Source organism: Molothrus aeneus, chromosome 11, assembly GCF_037042795.1.
Source record: "Molothrus aeneus isolate 106 chromosome 11, BPBGC_Maene_1.0, whole genome shotgun sequence".
Classification (NCBI taxonomy): Eukaryota; Metazoa; Chordata; class Aves; order Passeriformes; family Icteridae; genus Molothrus; species Molothrus aeneus.
The window spans coordinates 14547277-14565932 of NC_089656.1; the positions used below are offsets into that span (position 1 = coordinate 14547277).

At 52.0% G+C, this 18656-nt stretch overlaps 1 protein-coding gene across 1 annotated transcript; it reads left to right on the forward strand.

The window, feature by feature from the left end:
- The first annotated feature begins 11032 nt into the window (after window positions 1-11032).
- On the forward strand, window positions 11033-18564 carry LOC136561133 (uncharacterized). Its single transcript, XM_066557290.1, has 3 exons — window positions 11033-11219; window positions 14216-14363; window positions 14992-18564. The coding sequence occupies exons 1-3, from the start codon at window positions 11156-11158 to the stop codon at window positions 16076-16078; spliced, it is 1299 nt and encodes a 432-aa protein (XP_066413387.1). The 5' UTR covers window positions 11033-11155; the 3' UTR covers window positions 16079-18564.
- Window positions 18565-18656: the final 92 nt, after the last annotated feature.

Consider the following 18656-nt stretch of genomic DNA (forward strand, 5'->3'; position numbering starts at 1 on the left):
AGAGGGAACATTGGCCACATGGACCTACAGACCCCTTTAAATAAGGGGCCACAGGCTTCTTTCCTCTAACTCCCCTAATCCTTCAGAAATCCTTCATCAGAATCACCCCAGATATGCCCATACCAGTCCATTTGATCCACATCTGCTATCATCATCCAGAAGTGGATAATCCTATTGTTTGGGGGGGGTTTGTTTTTGGGTTTGGTGGGGGTTTTTTTTGTTGTTGTTGGTTTGGGTTTTTGTTTGTTTGGTTTTGGGATTTTTTTTTATTTCTTTTGGGGAGATTTTTTGTTTATTTAGTTTAGTTTTGGGGTTTGTTTTTTTGTTTTGTTTTGACAGTTTTATTTCAATCCTTCTTTCCAATAAACATATTTGCTGTCCTTCCCTGTTGGTTTTTCTAAGACATCTATCTCCAGCTGTTTCTCTATTTCCAGTCTCCTGGAGTAGCCACACTGCCTGTGCTGTACCAGTCATGCTCCCAAGGTGGCACACACGCTCTTTGCCATCTCCTCTTCTGACGCGGGGCCCTGCTGTGCCTCTCTGCCACCTCCTCCACCCATTCCATCCCTAAAGGGGAAGGGCCACAGCCCTGACTCCCCAGAACCCTCTCTATTGACACTCTGCTGACTATGCCAAGTAAAATGTTGTTGTGTAATCCTATAAAAACAAGGCAAGTAATATATCCAAATGGAATTTATTTACAAGGCAGCTGGCAAAAGAGCTTTTATTTGCTTGGAGTGGCTCTTTCTGGCAGAGGGCCCCTCCTGTTAGCAGCAGAGCTGTGCTCACCTCAGGCTGTGCTGGGGCTGCCTGATGAGCCCTCAGGAGGACACACTGCACCCCAGGGCTGGAGGCTCGAGCTTTTGGGCACAAGGAAGTCAGGAGGTGATGTGGTCTGATGCTTTCTGCTAGATGAGGACCTGTCTTCTCAGCCTGCCTGTCCCCTGAGCCATCCCCATCAAACCTTCTTTGATGCATGCCCTCCCTCTTCTCCCGTGCCCTGCAGGGCTCCCTTGCACCTGGCAAGGAGCAAGTGCTGAAAGGCTCCTGCCACCCTCCCCCTGTGTCACTTGACCTCCTTGCATGCCCCAGCAGCTTCCTGGTGCCTCTGAGTGCAGATCCAACTAAGATCCAGTCATATCTGGAGATAAAATCCTGAAGCAGCTCCATAGCTGCTGGACCACACTGAGCAGGCTCAAGCCAAGCTGCTCTTTCGGCACCCTCCTCAAATTTCACGTCAAACAACAAGGAAAAGGGCAGGGAAAGGCTACCTTGTAATGGGATGTCCATGCTTTGTTGAGTCTGGGTAATCTGGGGCAGATTCAGCTTCTTAGTGCTGGCCAGCCTCTGCTTGATGGTGAGAGACATCTTCTGGAAGGCAGAGGGAGTCAGCTGAAAGGCAAAAAAAACCACCAAGAGCCTCAGAAATGCATTTGTTCGTAGAGGCTTTTCTTGTTCACTTGCTACTGATGAATAATTTGTGATCACAGCCACTAGGACAGTTCTGGAAGCCCTGGAAGTTACCTGCTGAAATATTTAACATCAGTAAATTAATGATATAGAGCAGAATGCACATGCTGTAGCCACGTGGCTCTGCCCCATTCGCTTCTCTGTGATTTGATGTGACATATTTGGGGATTTCTGCTCTTTGGGCATTTGTTTCCTCTTTAGTTTCACTGGATTGAGCTGGTGACCTTTGCAGAGAGTGGGGAGGAGTTATCAGAACTCCCCTAACCCCATCCTTGCACAGCACTCACAGCCCACCATGTGGAGATGTCACTGCTGGGTGAGCCCAGGGAGGCAGTAAAGCAGCTCCGTGCCAAGGCTGCAGTGCACAGCAATGGGGCCAAGCTTCAGTGCTCTCTTTTTAATTAGCATTTGTTTTCTCTGTCTGGCCTCACAGACCCTCCCCAGAACACAGAGATCTCCTGAAGAGCCCCAGCACCAGAACATCTCCAGTCAATGAGCTCCAGTCAGCAAAGGGGCGTTTGTGGGTGGGGAGGGGGAATTGCCCTGACCCCACTGCTGGGCTGGTTCTGTGCTCCCACAGGAGATGGGACAGAGGAGCTGGTTTGGAACCTGCTCTAGCTGGGACCAGCCCTGTCTCTCAGAGCTCCAGGCAGAGTTTGAGCTGCCCTGCACATGCCAGGTGCCCAAGGCAGGTTGGTGAGGGCAGCACAGGTGAGTGTCCAGCCTGACAGAAGGAATTAGTGCCACACAAAGGGGATGGAGAGCAGCACACCCTCATGGATTCAGCTGGACATTGGTTTAACTTGGCTTTGGGGAGGGGATCTGCAGCCTCACAGAGCTGCTGGACAACATGTGGGGCAAAGAGAGGAGGGACATAATGGGAGTTTCCAGCCTTGACACAGCTCAGGCCCAGGCACAGTGGGTACTCACAGTTACAGGTTTCTCTGCCTCTCTGACGAATTTTCAATTACAATGTTCCACCACTCTGCCCTGGGATCCAGAAGCCATTGTGGAGAATGTCTGGCCTGGATCATTTGTGCCACTGGCTCACCTGGAAGGAGCAACAATGGAACTCTGAAAATCCAAAATCCCATTCATGCAGACCCAAAGGATACACTGGTGTCTCCAGCCTGTGGTATCCTTCAGAAGTGAAGAACATGAGGCCACCCCACCCTGATTCATCAGTAGACCCTATTTTAGTGGCTGAGTTAAGATTCATAGAAGCAAAACCCCAAAACAAACAGACCCTGAAACAAAACAGCCTTTTGCTGTGGGTGCAGTCCCACAACCCAAAAGACTTGTCAGAGCCTGGTGGCACTTAACATCTCCCACCTTTTCCATTACATTTGTAACCCCATTTTCTGACATTTTTAACCAAATCTCTGTTAATATCCAAACTGCCCTTTATCACTTTACAAGTTTTCTTGGTGGGAACAGAAGGAAAGTGACTGTCACTGGGCTGCTGGCCTGGGTGCATCACGGAGGAAGCAGGACCAGCCGCACGATGGCATTGTCCCCTGCAGGAGCGGCTCTTCCAGATGGCATTGTCCCCTGCAGGAGCGGCCGCACGATGGCATTGTCCCCTGCAGGAGCGGCTCTTCCAGATGGCATTGTCCCCTGCAGGAGCGGCCGCACGATGGCATTGTCCCCTGCAGGAGCGGCTCTTCCAGATGGCATTGTCCCCTGCAGGACCAGCCGCACGATGGCATTGTCCCCTGCAGGAGCGGCTCTTCCAGCCCGGGGAGCTCCGCGGAGCCTTCCCGGGGCAGAGCGCGGTGTGCGCTCCTCAGGGCCCGCGGGGGCCTTTCCAGGGAAGAAAGGACAAAGGACGCGTGTCCCTTCCTCGCAGCCGGTCACATCAGGGCTGGGGTCAGAGGACCTGACCGAGGGCCAGGCGTGGCTGGGTTTGCTCCTTGTGAGCCATCCGGTGGGTGCCCAGGGGAAGCAGAGCATCCTTTGCCGATGGTTTTTCCTCCCGGCGGATGGCGGTGGCCGGGGGCTCCCGGGGGCAGCTGCAGCGCTGCCCGGCACCTCTCCCAGAGAGAGCCTCTGCTCCTGTTACAGCTCAGAGCAGCCTCAGGGGTCCTGCTCCTTGCAGGTGGCTTGATCCCTAAATTGCACCCCACTGGGCTGGAGTGGGTGAACCTGCAGTTCTCAGGAGTCACAGGCTGGGGATGGACAGGGAGGATGGGACAGAGGGAGGACTCTGGGCTCCAGGTCAGTGAGGAGGGACACAGACAGGTCTGCTCTTTGTGTAGACAGCTCATTCTGTTTTGGCACACAGCTATGAACAGGACTGCCTTTGCTCATAGCCCTGGCTTGACATCAGTGCTGTCCTAGGGAGGGAAACTGTTCCCCAATTAACACCTTGAATCCCAGACATACCTCATCACTGCTTTCTTCAGTTCTTCCCTGGTGCCTCCTTGAGTTGATATGCAATATTCCCACCTAGGGCAGGAATCCCTTTTACCCTTAACCACAGCACCCTCTTTTTAAACCATCCCCAGCCAACAACAAAATGCTAATGTCTGGCACCTGTTGCTCTTTTCGGTAACAGGACAGCTGCATTGACCCTAAAAACACACCCACAGTCACGACAGCAGGTCAGGAGCCTGAGAATCTCATGCATCAGGCAGTGAGATAGGCATGATGCTGTCATGGTTCCAAAAGAAAGCTTGGCTAAGGCAAAAGCATGCTGCCCTGGAAACAGGCTGGCTGCTCATCTAAATGCACTGCTGAGGGAGCAGCTCCCCAGTGGGGTCACAGCTGAAACCCATGGGAGTGTGGAGGCTCTGGGCAGAGCCAGAGGGGGAGGATACACCCTGTTCTTACAAGGTGGGGTGCAGAAAAGCTGGGGCGGGAAGGGGAAGGAGTCTGGTGACTCCTTGGTCTCTTAGCTGAGCCAGCAAGGCTTGAAAAGGGTTAAAAACCTGGGCAGGGAAATGTTTGCCTGGGCTTGTTTTTCTACCCAGCCCGAGTGTCCTTTATTGTGCTGGGCCATGGAAAGGCTTTCTGGCTTTCCTGGCTGCTGGGAGCTGTGCAGGCTCTGGGGCTGTTGTGTGCTGCCTGTCTGTCACCCTGGAATGAGTGGGGTGACAGCTCCACTCTGGAAGGCTGTGACATCCCATTCTGCAGGAAACCTGCTGGGAGGGAAGGGCTCAGCTCAGCCCAGGGGCTGCCAGTGCCCCAGCACAGTCAACTCTGTCAGGTCACAGCCCTGCAGGTGGCAGCCCCCCTTGTTTTTGGGGCTGGCTCACAGGTGCCAGCAGCCCCCATGGAGATGGGGATCAGCCTCATGGCTCCACTGCAGGGAGGTTTGGGGGTCTCTCCTTCACCCACTATCATGGCTTAATGTCAAACAGCTCCCACAGCCTTTCTTGGAAGGCTCTCAGATATCTCCTGCCCAGAGGAGGCAGGAAGAGGTGAGCGTTTCTGGGAACAGAGCTGATTCTGGTAAACTCCTTTCTTTGAGACTGCGGCATGTGCAGACACGCTGGATGGAGAAGTGGGAAGAGGGGATGTGGAGAGGTGCTGATTGTGCTGCATGCATGCATGCCATGGCATGTGGCCCAGGGTCTGGCTCTGTGGCAGATGGGGACTTGCAGCACCCCAGGCAAAGGGCTGGGGACAGGACCTGGCTGCTCCTGCCAGGAAAACCCTTCCAGGACACAAGGATGCCTTGCACAGGCAGTGGCTGCTCCTGCTGACATGGGAGGGAGGAAGAGGGGGAGTAAGTGGGGCTGCTGCAAATAGGCACATGCTTCATCCTCTCCCACAGCCAAGGCAGCAGGCACTGGCCTGGCCTCCGGCTCTGGCAGAGGTGAAATAGCAGAGCCATGGCACTTTGCTGCTCCCCATCTTCTGTCCAATCCACAGAAGCTCCAGAAGAATCTTTTTCCAGGAAGCAAAGGGGGAGAGAGCCCTCTTTATCACCCTGGGACAAAGCAGAGCACAGCCACCCCTGTGCCAAGGGAGGGCCTGGCACCAGCTCCAACAGCAGCCGTGGTCTCCTGTGGCACATGGAGATTTCTGTCTTGCCCTCCTGACCACTGTTGCTGCCACTCTCACCTGCAGGGCAGCGGCAGGAGACTGCCCTTCCATGGATCATGGAATCACAGGACAGTTTGGGTTGGAAGGGATCTTTAAATGCCATTTGTTCCAACACCCCCTGCCATGGGCAGAGACACCTTCCACTATCCCAGATTGCTCAGAGCCCCAACCTGGCCTTGAACAATTCCAGGGTTGGGCCAGCCACAGCTTCTCTGGATTATCTGTGCCAGGGCCTTGCCACCCATGTAGGGAAGAACTTATCCCAGATATCTAATCTAACCCTGCTTTCCATCAGTTTGAAGCCATTTTGCCTTGTTCTGTCATTCCATGCCCTTGTCCAAAGTTCCTCTCCAGCTCTCTTGTAGTCCCATTAGTACTGGAAAGGCTCTAAACTGTTCCTGGAACCTTCTCTTCTCCAGGCTCATCAACCCCAGCTGTCTCAGCCTGTCTCCACAGCAAAAGTGCTCCAGCCCTCAGAGCATCTCACCGGTGTCTGGGTGTGCTCCAGCAGCTTCACATTGCCCCTGGGGCCCTAGAGCTGGGGGGACAGATCCTCTGTCTCTCCTCCATCGTGCCAGCTTTGTGGAACTGTTCCCTTCAGGCCCTGCAGCTACACAGAAGGACTGAGACATCAGCATGTCTTCCCAGCTCTGCAGGGACTTGGGCAGGAGCCAAGGGCTTGATGTGTTCAGGGGAGCCTGCTCTGGTACAGTCCCTTCATGGTCTTCCTCCTCCTCAGCTGAAATCTGCCCAGGTTTCACCTCTGCCATGCAGGCACCTTTCCCAGGAGTTCCCCATCCCCTTTCCTAGGAAGGAGCTTGCTTCCATGGCTGCCTTGCTCTGTGGGAGGCAAGTGACCCTTCCCTGTTTAGAAAGAGCATAGCCATGGTGTGCACTGAACAGCTCCATGTTTGTTTCTTTAAACACAGTCTTTTCAAACAACTTGAATCTTGTTTGTTGCAGCAGACAGTGCAGCCCTCGACAGCCTCCATGGGACAGGGACAGGATGAGTTTTCCTCAGTCCAGACTGCTCCAGCTGCCAAGGAGAGGCAGCAATTCCCACTGCAAGTGTGCACCTTGCTCTGCAGCGTCCCACTGGGATCAGCCAGCAGTTTGCTGGCTCGCTGCTAGCTCGGGTGTGATGCTGCCAGAGAAGAGCTGCATTCCACAGCCCGGCTGCCTTGGGATGCTGACTGGTAGCTGTGGAAAACACAGAGTATCAGCACTTTGCACTGTGTGCTGGGCTTCAAATTGGTTCTCATTTACAGAGAAGGAGGAAGCCATTGTGTTCAGAGAAGTGAAAGCTAGTGGGATGTTCTCTACTACTTTTGAAAACATTTTCTACATAAAGCAGTTCCCTTATAACACAACCCCCAGAATGGTCAGTACTTCCAAAATTGGAGTTTTCCATCCCCTGTGGAGACACTGGCTGCAGACAGATCCAGACATCTGCTTTTCATTTCCTGCTTCATTCTTAAATGTGAGAAAATACGAAATCATCTGGTGCCTTTCTTGATCCCCTGCCATTTATTTCTCTCCCTTATTACAGTAATGGCTCAAGAGCTCTACATGAACCACAGAGGCTTCTCCAAAGGGCATCTCCAAAGTTAGAGGCCACATTTGGCTCTAAGGAACCTTCTCCTGAGTTTGGCAAGGGTGTCCTTGGCCAGGAGAGAGGGGCTGGGTGGGTTGATTTGTGTCAGAGCAGCGACTGAGCTGCCACACCACTGAGGAGAGGTGGGTTAGTGTGAGGATGAGCTGCCATGAGCAGCTGGGAGCTTTGTCAGGGGAGAGAGAATCCCATCCTATGTCCAGAGCTGGAGTCACGTGTCAGTGTGTCTCCCTTGCAGCACCAACCTTGTCTGGGCTGTCCCAAAAACTGAATGTTCCTGCTGCCTCCATCCAGCAAGGCCCTGGGATGGAGGACAATGCTGTCCTTGGGCAGACAAGGATGCTGTCAGTACCTGCTCCCGGGCCCTGCTCTAGTGTCACCAGCTCCTGAGCCTGGGGACCTCCTGAACATGCTTCCCATGAAGTGGAAATTCCCATGAAGTGGAAAATCAACATTCTCATCTGATCCACTCTGGCACCTTTCTTTCAAGTCAGATACAGGCTCCCAGCTCTCACTTAGTTTCCCTTTTAATTCTCAGTCTTGACCTTATTTCAAGGAATATAAATCTACTGTAATAAACAATTCTTTCACAAAGAACCAAACAGCAAAGACTTCCAGCAGGGAAACTCCCTGTAGGAGGTGGGAGGTGTTCTGGGCCCATTTCCTGTTTGTTTAGGACACAGCCCACATTCTTTTCTTATATGTAGTTTTGCATATAAATCTTTGCAGGTTCAAGGTGCTTTTTCCTTCGTGAGCAATTCCTCAGGCATTAGTCACAGATTCCCTCCACCTGTGGGGACCTTGGCCCTGTGCACAGCTCAAGCTGGTTCTGAACAGCTCTGGCGGGTGGGAAATGCTGGAGCTGCTTTCAGGTCTCTGCTAGGTAAGATAGCATCTGGCACTTTGACCTGTGGTAGACGTGATTTGGAACAATAGAGTTCCTGGCTAAGGGCTGCAGCAATCAAAGCTAAGGGAGTGATATCAGATAAGGCTTCTGAGTGTGCCTGGTGCCTGTCACCACTGTCCCCAGCAGACCTTGTTCTCCTTTTGTTCTGCATCAAAACCAGAGTTTAGGTAGCAGAACATCTGTCCTGCTACAAGAATGACTTTAGAGCAGAGCAGGGGCTGGAGACAGAGATCCCAGCCTCCAGCACGGACACTGAACTGTCTGGTGTGACATCCTTTTGTGGGTGCTGAGGGCACACCTGGGCAGTGCTGGAAAGCCCAGAGCTTGCAGGACCCCCTGGTGGTGCCCAGTGTCCGCTGTGTGGTCCCTCTGCCCACACTCCATGGCACGAGCACAGGTGAATGTTTGTGGATGTTTTTCTGTTTTCTGTGTTTCCTTACTGTAGTTACATACAGAGGGGAAAAAAACCCAACCCTATTCCTGTTATCTACTGCTTTTCTTTGGGGTGCAAAGGGTTGCCTTGAGCAATCTCCCAAGGAGGAATGGGAGCAGGCTGGGATAAGCTGGCCCTGGCTCCCAGTTACTCAGTTTTTCTGCTCTTTGTTTCCCTGAAGGCTTGCAAGTCCCTGGCTCGCAGGGTTGCTCACTCCATCACTTGGATGCTGTGATTCTTCTGGGATTGCTCATTGCTCACCTGCCTGCTTGCACTCATCCATATCACATTTTCATCTACAAGTCCAGATCTGCACTGAAAACAACCTGCTATTCCTGAAACTACAGTGAAACTAAATCAAATTGAGAAAGCAAGTGCCCAGACAATTCCTACTGTAACTAAAGAAGCTAATATTTGTTGAATCTGAAGAGAAGTCCTGAGATCCTTCACTGTCATGTGGGAATCCTTAAAATCAGTGTTTTGGGAAAGCTGCAGAAGGCAGGCCTCAGAGACAGCAGAACTGTGATTAGAGCTAAGCAGCCTGCCTTTTTCAGCTTTCCCAAAACCCTCTGATTTTAAGAATTCCCACATGTCAGAGTGACACAATGTCTGTAGTTTACCACTAGTTATATCAGAAATATCTCCTGGAATACATCAGATCCTCTGACTTTAGATTCTTCAATGCTACAAGACCTCAAAGAGGTGCAGTGAGGGTCTGGTGTGGAGGAGCAGATTGGGATGGGATGTGATGGGATGGGATGGGAAGTGGGTTGGCAGTGATGATGCCAGTTTTCTGCCAGCTGCAGCCCAGGTTTGTCACTGCTCACTGGAGTTGCCTGCTCCCATTAGAGGCAGTTGCTGTCCCTCTGTGTCCTGCTTTTGGTGGGAAATGCAGGGCTTGGTGGTGGCTTAGGCCCTCGCTGCTGCCAGCCCTTGGTGGCTCGTGGTGTCCCACAAAGCCACTGAGGCTGCAGCTGCCCTCCACACTTCTGCTGTGGAATTTCCTTGTGCAGATGTCACCTCCAAGTCCAGCTGCTGAGCTCACAGGGAGCAAATAGAGATGTCTAAAGTGACCTAGAGGAGTTCTCTGCCAGGTAAAAGACCTCCAGCCCAACCTGCAGAGGAGCAGCAGCAGCCAGAGAGCAGTTTTTGCCTTAAAACAACAACACCTATGGCAAGTCATGCCTTTGGCAAACAAAGCACTCCCACTTAGCTGAATGTCAGAGCCCTTCCTCAGTTTTACCTATCTCTGGCAGCAAACCCTTTGCAGAAAAGGCGGGACCTGTTCCTTCAGGGGGGATGTGAACACATGTAGGTTGTGCCATCACTTCCAGCAGCCGAGGTGCCCAATGGCTCCAGGCAATGCCATTTCCTGGGACAAAAGTTTCCTGTGGACCTTGAGAAAACACCATTTGGGGAAGGGCCAGAAAACATCCCAACAAACTCAGCATGTTCTGTTCTCACTAAATTAAACAGACTATTTCAAGCCTTAATTTTTATTTCGTTTCCTTGAAATGGCCTTTTTCTTCTAATACAATACAACAAAAACTACTGAAGTTGCAGGCTGGGATTTTCACCAAATGCAATATATGGAAACCTGGGGATTTTCTCTCTTGAAAATGAAAATCCCAACTAGAACCGTTGGAATTTCCCACTGCACAGAGATGCCAGATTTCCACCAGCCTAAGAAAACTTCAGCCAAAAATATTTATTTTCTGAGGCAGTCACAGACTTAGTCTGGAGCTTATCTTCATCTTTCAGTTGAGGGAATTGTTAGGGGAAAACTGTTCTGTCTCCTGGAACTGGAGATGAAAGAGAAAGAAAAGGTGCAGGATGTGGCTGCAGTGCTGGTACATCCGCTCCTGACCTGCCACAGGGGCTGGCACTGGGAAGTCCTGACACAGCCTGGTCCCTGCAGAGCTGGGGCTCTCCTGCTCCCAGCAGCAGCAATACCCCGATGTCTGAGCCCCCGTGTTCATGGAAAATCAGGCTGTCCTAGCAAGCACACACTGCAGATAGCACGGCCAGGGCACAGGAGCTGCCTGCAGAGCCACCGGGTCCCTGCTCATCCCTCATCCCCTCCCTTGGTGACGCTCCTTAGAGGCAGCCTGGCCTTAGATCAAAGTGCAGCTGATGAACTCACGATCCTGATTAGCAAATTCCGTCTCTTTTGGCCTAATGACTGCTGTTGTAAGATGGCTGCCAAAAAAGAAAGGAAAGGAATAACTGCTTTGGCATTTTGGGTAATTAATGAGCTTACTGAGCAGCGGGGAGCTGCAGTTGGAGGTGGGGAGAGCTTTACCAGCCTACTAAGGAGAGTGATGCTTTGGTGGGAGAGGAGGTGGGAGCAGCCGACCACTGCAAGTCCCTGCCTGAATAATTTGCCAAGTAGTCTGGGCTGCTGTGTGTGCGATGGGAAAAGCTGGTGTGAGTACATCTGGGGAATTCCAGGAGCCATCCCGCGCCACAGCGCCGCTATTCCCTGCCCTCTCCCTGTTCCCTCCTCCTCCTGGCGTCACCCTTGGACACGTGAATAACAACTAAAGCTCTGTCTCGGGGCTTCACAATCCCGAATGAGCGGCAGCGTCTGTGTTGCTCCGGGGGATGCAATAAGCAGCCGGCAGTGGGAAATACAGCCGGGAATCCCTGCCTGCCTGCCTTTCCTCCTGCCGACCACGGGAACATGAAGACTGCCTGTCTCCAGATGCTGCTGTGGGCCCTGTGCCTGGTGGTGACCCTGGCTGGAGGTGAGGCACAGCTCCGCTCGTCCCCAGCCTGCCCGGGGACAGCCAGGCTGGGGGGATGGCCATGGGGCCGGGAAGGGGGCCGTGGCACTGGATCAGGCTGTAGGGAGTGATGCAGGGGATCTCAGGGCAGGATCAGGCTGGGTTTGGGAAGCGGTGCGTGTGGGGGAAGCCAATAAATGGCCGCAATCCTGGCAGCAGGGACATCCGAGAGCCCCGAGATGGCTTCTGTCACACGGGAGGGCAGATGGGGAGAGCGGCGGAGACACTTCCCGATAACCTGTGTTAGGAAAAAAACACAATGTGCTTCTCGTCCCCCTTTTTTCACGTGCTGGGGACGTGGCAGGAAGGCTGCAGCCTGGCCGAGGGTGGGTGGGGGTCTGAGGAGACGACACCGTGTGCTGCAGGTGCCGGTGCTGCCGTCCCTGTGAGGCAGGGGGGTGTCACTGTCACTGTTGTCACACACTGCAGTGTGTGTGTGTGTGTGTGTGTGCGAGGGGAGTCTCTCCTGTTCGGATAGAGATCCCTGCGGGCTGTGTGCGAGGGGAGCCTCTCCTGCCCTCAGGACAGAGATCCCTGCGGGCTGTGTGCGAGGGGAGCCTCTCCTGCCCTCAGGATAGAGATCCCTGCGGGCTGTGTGCGAGGGGAGCCTCTCCTGCCCTCAGGACAGAGATCCCTGCGGGCTGTGTGCGAGGGGAGCCTCTCCTGCCCTCAGGATAGAGATCCCTGCGGGCTGTGTGCGAGGGGAGCCTCTCCTGCCCTCAGGACAGAGATCCCTGCGGGCTGTGTGTGAGGAGAGCCTCTCCTGCCCTCAGGACAGAGATCCCTGCGGGCTGTGTGTGAGGAGAGCCTCTCCTGCCCTCAGGATAGAGATCCCTGCGGGCTGTGTGTGAGGGGAGCCGCTCTCCTGTTCGGATAGAGATCTCTGCGGGCTCCGGGCCGTGCTGGGCCGGCTCTGCCGGGGCCGGGCTCGCTGCCGTGGCTGTGGCACCGGTCAGTGCTCGCCACCCTTCAGCAGGGCCGTGCTGGGCTGTCCCGCAAGCTCCCAGCACCGCAGGCAAGGCTGGACTGTGCCCGGCGCCGAGGGGTGATTATTCCCAAAGAGCCCCTGAAATCCGTGTCCTGCTGCCAGCAGACGGGAGCAGTGAGGATGGCACGGGCAGCAGGGGATGGAGCTCCTCCCTCCGCACACCTCCGGGCAGGTTCTGCAGCGCTGGGCCGAGAAAGGTGGACAGCAGGGACACCAGGCAGGGACACCAGGGAGGGACAGCAGGCAGCTTACCCTGCCCTGGAAACCCCCTGCCTGCCTGGCACTGCCTGACTCTGCTCACCCTGTCCCCCAAATGAGGAAACAGTGCTGGCCCTGCTCAAGGCCTGGGTGGAGCTCCCTGGAGGAGCTCCTTTGGAGGAACTGTGCTGAAAATTAGGTGCCAATGGTTCCTAAGAGCAGAGGTCCTGGGCGGAGAAACTCCCAGATCCTTTTGGCAAAGAGTCAGATGCAGCTCAGAGAAGTGGGGTGTGTGCCCCAGAGGAAGGCTCCATGCTCCTGTGGCACCCCTCTGTCCTGGGAAGGTGCTTTCCAAGCTCCTCCACTCTGGGAGAAACCTACCAGCACCTCAGCCAAATGGAAACCGTTTGCATTGGTGCCAATAATTGTAAAATCAGTTCAGGGTTCTCAAAGGAGCAGATTTGGTTCTCTAAGGAACAGGGACTGCTCCCCACCATGCACGGGACGGTGTGGCCCGCTTGTCACTGTGCCTGTTTTGTTGAACCGTGCTCTGGAAGTGGAGGCCACCAGCTGAATATCCTCTGGCCAATGAGAGTTGATTGGCAAGTCAGCCACCCTGAATTCCCAGCAGGGAATTCTTGACCCTAAAATGCCACAGAATACATTATTGTGTGAAAAAAGAGTTTTGCTTTAACTTGACTTGACTGAGAGTTGGAAATGGGCTTCTGTAGAGGGGCCACAGGAGTGTTTGCTTGGGATTTCTTTGCAATCATTTCCCCAGTAAATTATTCAAATGATTCAGAGTGCTCTTGCATTGATGCTTATTCTTGTACTTGGTACCTGAATCATTCTAACTGAACTGCATAAAATTTGCCACATTCCCTTGGGAATCAGGGGCAACATTTTGTAAGAGACAGCCTGATTGAAAACAGATGCCAGTTCCTTTCTTTACAGAGGCTCCAGATAAATCAGGGATTGTTTTTGTAAATCCTGCCCCCAGGGATGTCAGGAGCAAGTTGTCAGGATGTGTTGTGCAAGTGCCTGTTTTGTGAGGCTGGAGGTGGATGCAGGCATGAATGGCCCCAGTGGTGTGACTGCCCTTGCCCCTTGAAGGGGTTAAGAAGGGGTTTATTTTTACACATTGCAAACTGAAAACTGTATTTTCTGGTGGAGTTGAAAAGATGTGTTTGGGAAGCTGGGCTGCTGAGATACCTGTGGGAGTGAAGCATCATTCCCAAAAAGTTCTTGCCCTGCACCCTTTCTCTGAGCCCAGGTGATGCTCAGAGACCATGGGAGCTGAGAGGCAGGATGCTCACCTGGAGGGGAGGTCCTGCAGGAGGAAGAGATAAGACTGATAAGGAGAGAGCAGAGCACCCTGCCTGCTGGTGAGGGTTGCTGCAGGTCTTTGGGGGATGAAGAAATGTATTTTCTGGGTATTGTGCTGAGACCAGTCCTCCTGGTAGCCACAGGGGAAGGAACTGCACGTCCAGGGGCTTGCACTTCCTACAGGACAAGCTGAAATACTGTCCCACAGTCTTCACAGTGCTTTTTTCCCCTCAGTTTTATGGGTATCTTATTGCATGTGTGGGGACTACAAGCAAATTTGGCTTTGTGTTCATCAGGATTTATCTTCATCTCAGTTCAGCAGGGATTGGAAACTTTTGTGGCAAGCTTTGGACTCTTCCCTGGAGAAGGGAGAAATGAAACAGTGCTGGTTTATAGAGGCCCTGATAAAAAACTAACACTTAATGAGGTGAAATTTTTATTTCAGGGCAACCCAGAGCACATGTGAGGTGTTCAAACACGTGCGTAGAAGTGTCAAAGAAGTTTATACCAGAGAGGCTGATCAGGAGGTACTACGAGCTCGACTCCACATGCAGACAGAATGCTGCATGTAAGTGCTGCCCAGAATGCACCATGTAAGTGCTGCCCCTCTTCCAAGTGGGATCAGGGTTAAATGGGTGGGGAAAGGGACTGAGGGACATACTGGGCAGGACAGGGCAGAGGAATGGCAGGGGGGGAGAGCTCACGTGTTCCTCTGAAAGCAGATATTTTGTCTGAAGACAGAGTCAGACTTGTGAGCTTGTCTGGAAATGAGAAAAGCTCCATTTCTTTCCTTTGGGATAATTGCTGTTTTGTGCTTATGCTGTGGTTTATGCACCATTGACACCATTTTATTGCAGCCCAGGGGGTGGCTCCAAAGTGAAGCTGCTGGGTTGACCTTGGGAAGTCTCACAACACCCAGTAAACCTGAGAGTTTTTCCTTTATGTTTGTGTGCCCCGGGGCAGCTGGTGCCTGTGCAGCTTTCTGTGTCCAAGCAGGACAATGCTTTTGAAAGTGAAAAACTTATTAGGGGAAAGCCCTTCATCCATGAGTCATATTCAGCTGATGCTCATTCAGTCAGATATCAGAGGAACCTGCCTGCCTTTCCTGAAATGAATCATCCAAACAACACTTGGTGTTTGTATCTACACACCTTCCCCACAGCTCTGATCACCTGAACCAGTGTTTTCTTTTTTCATTGAGTGATCCCTTTATATTTTCAGATTTGTTACTATGAAGGATAAGGAGATTTGTGTAGATTCAAATGAAAGCTGGGTGAAGGAGATCAAAGACAAACTGAAAAGGAAAGATGCCACAGTGATGCCACCACGTGATGTCACCTCAGCAGAAGAGCCCGGCAGCATTGAGAGACATGTTGGTCTTCCAGAACTGCCTCCATCTCAAGCCACTGCTCCAGCTGGTTTCTTCCAAGGGGCTGGAACAACTCTCAGGGAGAGAGTACATGCTCCCACTGCCACCACAGAGGTGTCCAGCAAGCCCCCCCCGGGCAGGCAGGAGCCCCCCCAGCTCCCTGCAGGACCCAGCCCCGTGACACAGGAGGAGGCTGTGCACCCTGGGGTCACTCCAGAAGCCAAGGGAGAGCCCTCAAGTTCTGCATCTTCAGCAACTGTGGCAGCAGGCCTGGGCTCCAGGCAGCCCACCCCACGCCCCACTGGTCAACACACAGCTTCTCCTAAGTCCAATTCAGACCTGATGGCTGCTGCCAGAGGATCAGTCCAACCTGTACTTGCTACCAATGGATCCCTGGACCCTACAGGAGCCAGAGCCAACACACCAGACACTGCTTCCAGCAGTTCTGGGACAGATCTCCCCTCCAACTGGGACAGTACGAAGACCACAACAGTCACAGAGACAGCACCACAAACTACTTCAGTGTCTACTCTGAGCTCCACCACTGCCATAGACAAAGCTGCTTCTGTCCATACCAACAGGGCTGTTGGTCCCTCTGCAGGGACAACAGCATTTGCTCATTCATTGCCTGTAGGGAAGCAAGAGCCTTCAGACACAGGAGTTTTTACTCACCAGGCAATGTCAAGCCAAGCCAGAGTGCAGATGATCACAGTCAAGCCAAACAATCTGCCCCTGCCCACCTTCCTGTCAAAATCTCAAATGCACTTTGTCACCCCAGTTTCTGTGGTATGTGGACTGATGGTTAGCAGTGTTGCTCTTGTATGGTTGTATCTGAAATTTGGAGTCAAACCAGAAGAAACATCAAGAGAAATGGTGCAGGGCTTGCTCTACCAGCAGGCAGGACATCAAGACAATGTCTATCCAATGGAAGTAATATGAATGCTTCATGGCATGGACATTTCTGGCCCCAACTGTGTATGAGTGTTGCTCCAGAAAAGCTGTTCATGCTGAACTGGTGACCAGTTCAGGAAGCAAGCCTGGGAATAAAAATCACAAAGAAAACTGATTTTTTGGTAGAGCAGAATGCCCAATAATACATCTACTTCATCATTGACCAGTCACGGTGTTTGGAAATAAAGGAGACCCTTCTTTTCTACTGTCACTGTTCCATACAAAGGCTGTGGCTGTTCTCTTGCTGTTGCTGGCTCTTTGCCAGCTGATTTTCCAAGTCACTCTTGGGAATTTTTCTGAGGTTCATCATGGCCCAGGCAAGAAGCCACTCACCCACCTACACTGCTGGACTTGGGCTCAGCCACCTGGAGCAATCTTAGCACCAAACCCACACAATTTGCACTTAAACTCTCTGCTGCTTCTTTCTTTGCACTTCAGGTCTCTGCTCTGTCAGACCAAGACTGGAGCTGGTGGCCAGCTGGGTGCTGGCTCTCCCTGGGCTGATGGAATTTACTCTCATCCTTTTCTCTTGCTAGAGGCATGAGGGGTAGCCCAGCTTTTCAGAAACAGTTGACCAACACTGCATCTGATCAGGGGAGAAGGTCAGTGCTACAGATTTTCTATTCAGAGAAGCTGGCAATCCACACTCTGTCTCCTCCTTGAAATCAAGCCCTTCCTTTTAGCAGCTCTGGGTATTTCTTCTTGCAGATGAATTCTGAGAGCTGGTTCTTGGCAAATCAATGCAATAAATCCCTTCTGCCAGCTGATGCACCTTGTGCCCAGCTGCATCCATCACCAGGGCAGGAAAATGCTGATGAATCTTCAGAAATAGGAGAAATCAAGAAGCCACCCAATAATTTTGCTATTCCTGTGTTATCATTGGAACATTTTTGCTCTTCTCTACAAGCACAAAACCCAGGAAATGTAGAGCTAAAGGCAATTCTGGATGTAGTCATGAAAAAATTACCACAGCAGACATTCTTTTGATCCCATTTTCTCTCTAGAAATAAGCACATTTGCTGATCCACAAAAAAAAAAAAAAAAAAAGAAGCACAAAATGCCTGTTCATGGTCCTATGCTTCAGCCACATTTCAGTTTTTCCATTTTGGATAGCACTGATCACCAGGCTATGAAAGCACTCTTAAAGAACCAGGCTTTTTTAAACCCCAAATTGATTTTAACACATCCTGACAGTGCTGTACATAAGTCTTATGTTTTATCCGTGGTCAAGTCTTGAAAGCCCTTATTAAATTTTGACTCCAGGATGAATTCTGCTGGAGTGTGCAAAGGTCTTCATGACATGATGCTTTGTTAGTAGATACATATCAAGGGTCAGATCCCAACCAACCTCAGGGGATTAGATCCCTAAGTACAAATATGCATGCAGAAAATAAAAGCAAGATCAGCAAGGGAAAAGCAAGAAAATAACAAGCAAGATGATCAAAAATGATGGGCCAGCTGTAAAGCAGATCTTGAGGAGTGTGGCCTGTTAGATCTGTCAGATTGCATGTTCAGGGCATCCCTCCTGCCCTGCAGGGGGAGAGGACACACCACAGCTGTGCTTGCTGTCTGCCATCACACATCCCTCACTTCTGCAGTTTGTTGGCTTGAGGGATTCCTCTCCTTTGCAAGCACAGGATGCAATCAGATCTATTTCAATGATTGATTTGGAGTGAAATCCTTCCTCTTGCAGCAGCTCAGCTGTGGAACCCTGGTTGGGGTTGATTTTCCTGGGGGGTAAATCTGGCCCTGCCAGTGCCACGTCCCTGTGCACCCCACCTGTGCACAGCTGGAGCTCATGAGGTGATGTGTTGTGGCATTATTTTTATATGAAACACTAGAAATGTTATTTTTGTAAAAAAGGTTTTATAGCTTTTTGAATGTATGTAATGTCCTGTCTGAGGTGCTTGGAGTCGAGACCTTTGTGGCAGCCCTGGCAAACACTGTGCCTTGTCTGTTTTGTTGCTGGTCTGAGATGGCCTGAGCATGTCCATGGGGGCTGGAGCACTGCCCAGGCCCTTCAGCAAGCAGAGTGGACACTTGTGTGCTGCATGTGAAGGGCTGGGGAGATGGATGTGCACCACCAGACCACTTGGAGCCCCCCAGTCCTTGGCAGCACCCTGCTCCCAGCTGCTGTGATCCCTCTGGAACTCATCAGGAGCAGCTGCTCCTCCAGGCTGGCCCTGTCCTTGTGCACTCCCTGCCCCTCTCCTGTCCCTTGGCTGCCTGCAGGCAGGGTGCTGGCACTCTCACAGGGGACAGGGGGACACTGCTGCTCCTCTCTGCAGTCTGGGAGGGAGGGAGGATGGAGCCTGTGGGTGTCACCCATTTCTGGGGGTTAAAGTACCACTTGCTGTAGAGCACAGTGACTGTTAAAGCTACAGTTTGTTTGTATATTGAGTGTGTGCATGAGATATGAGCTGTACATTTTTATAGAAATAAAAGTAATAAAGTCATTATGTTAAAAACTTTCACCCTCAGGAGATTGAGCCTTGGGCTGGGTTTCCAAGCCTGGTCCCTGCAGAGATGATCACCTATGACTGAGCACTGTGGAAAGCATCCCAGC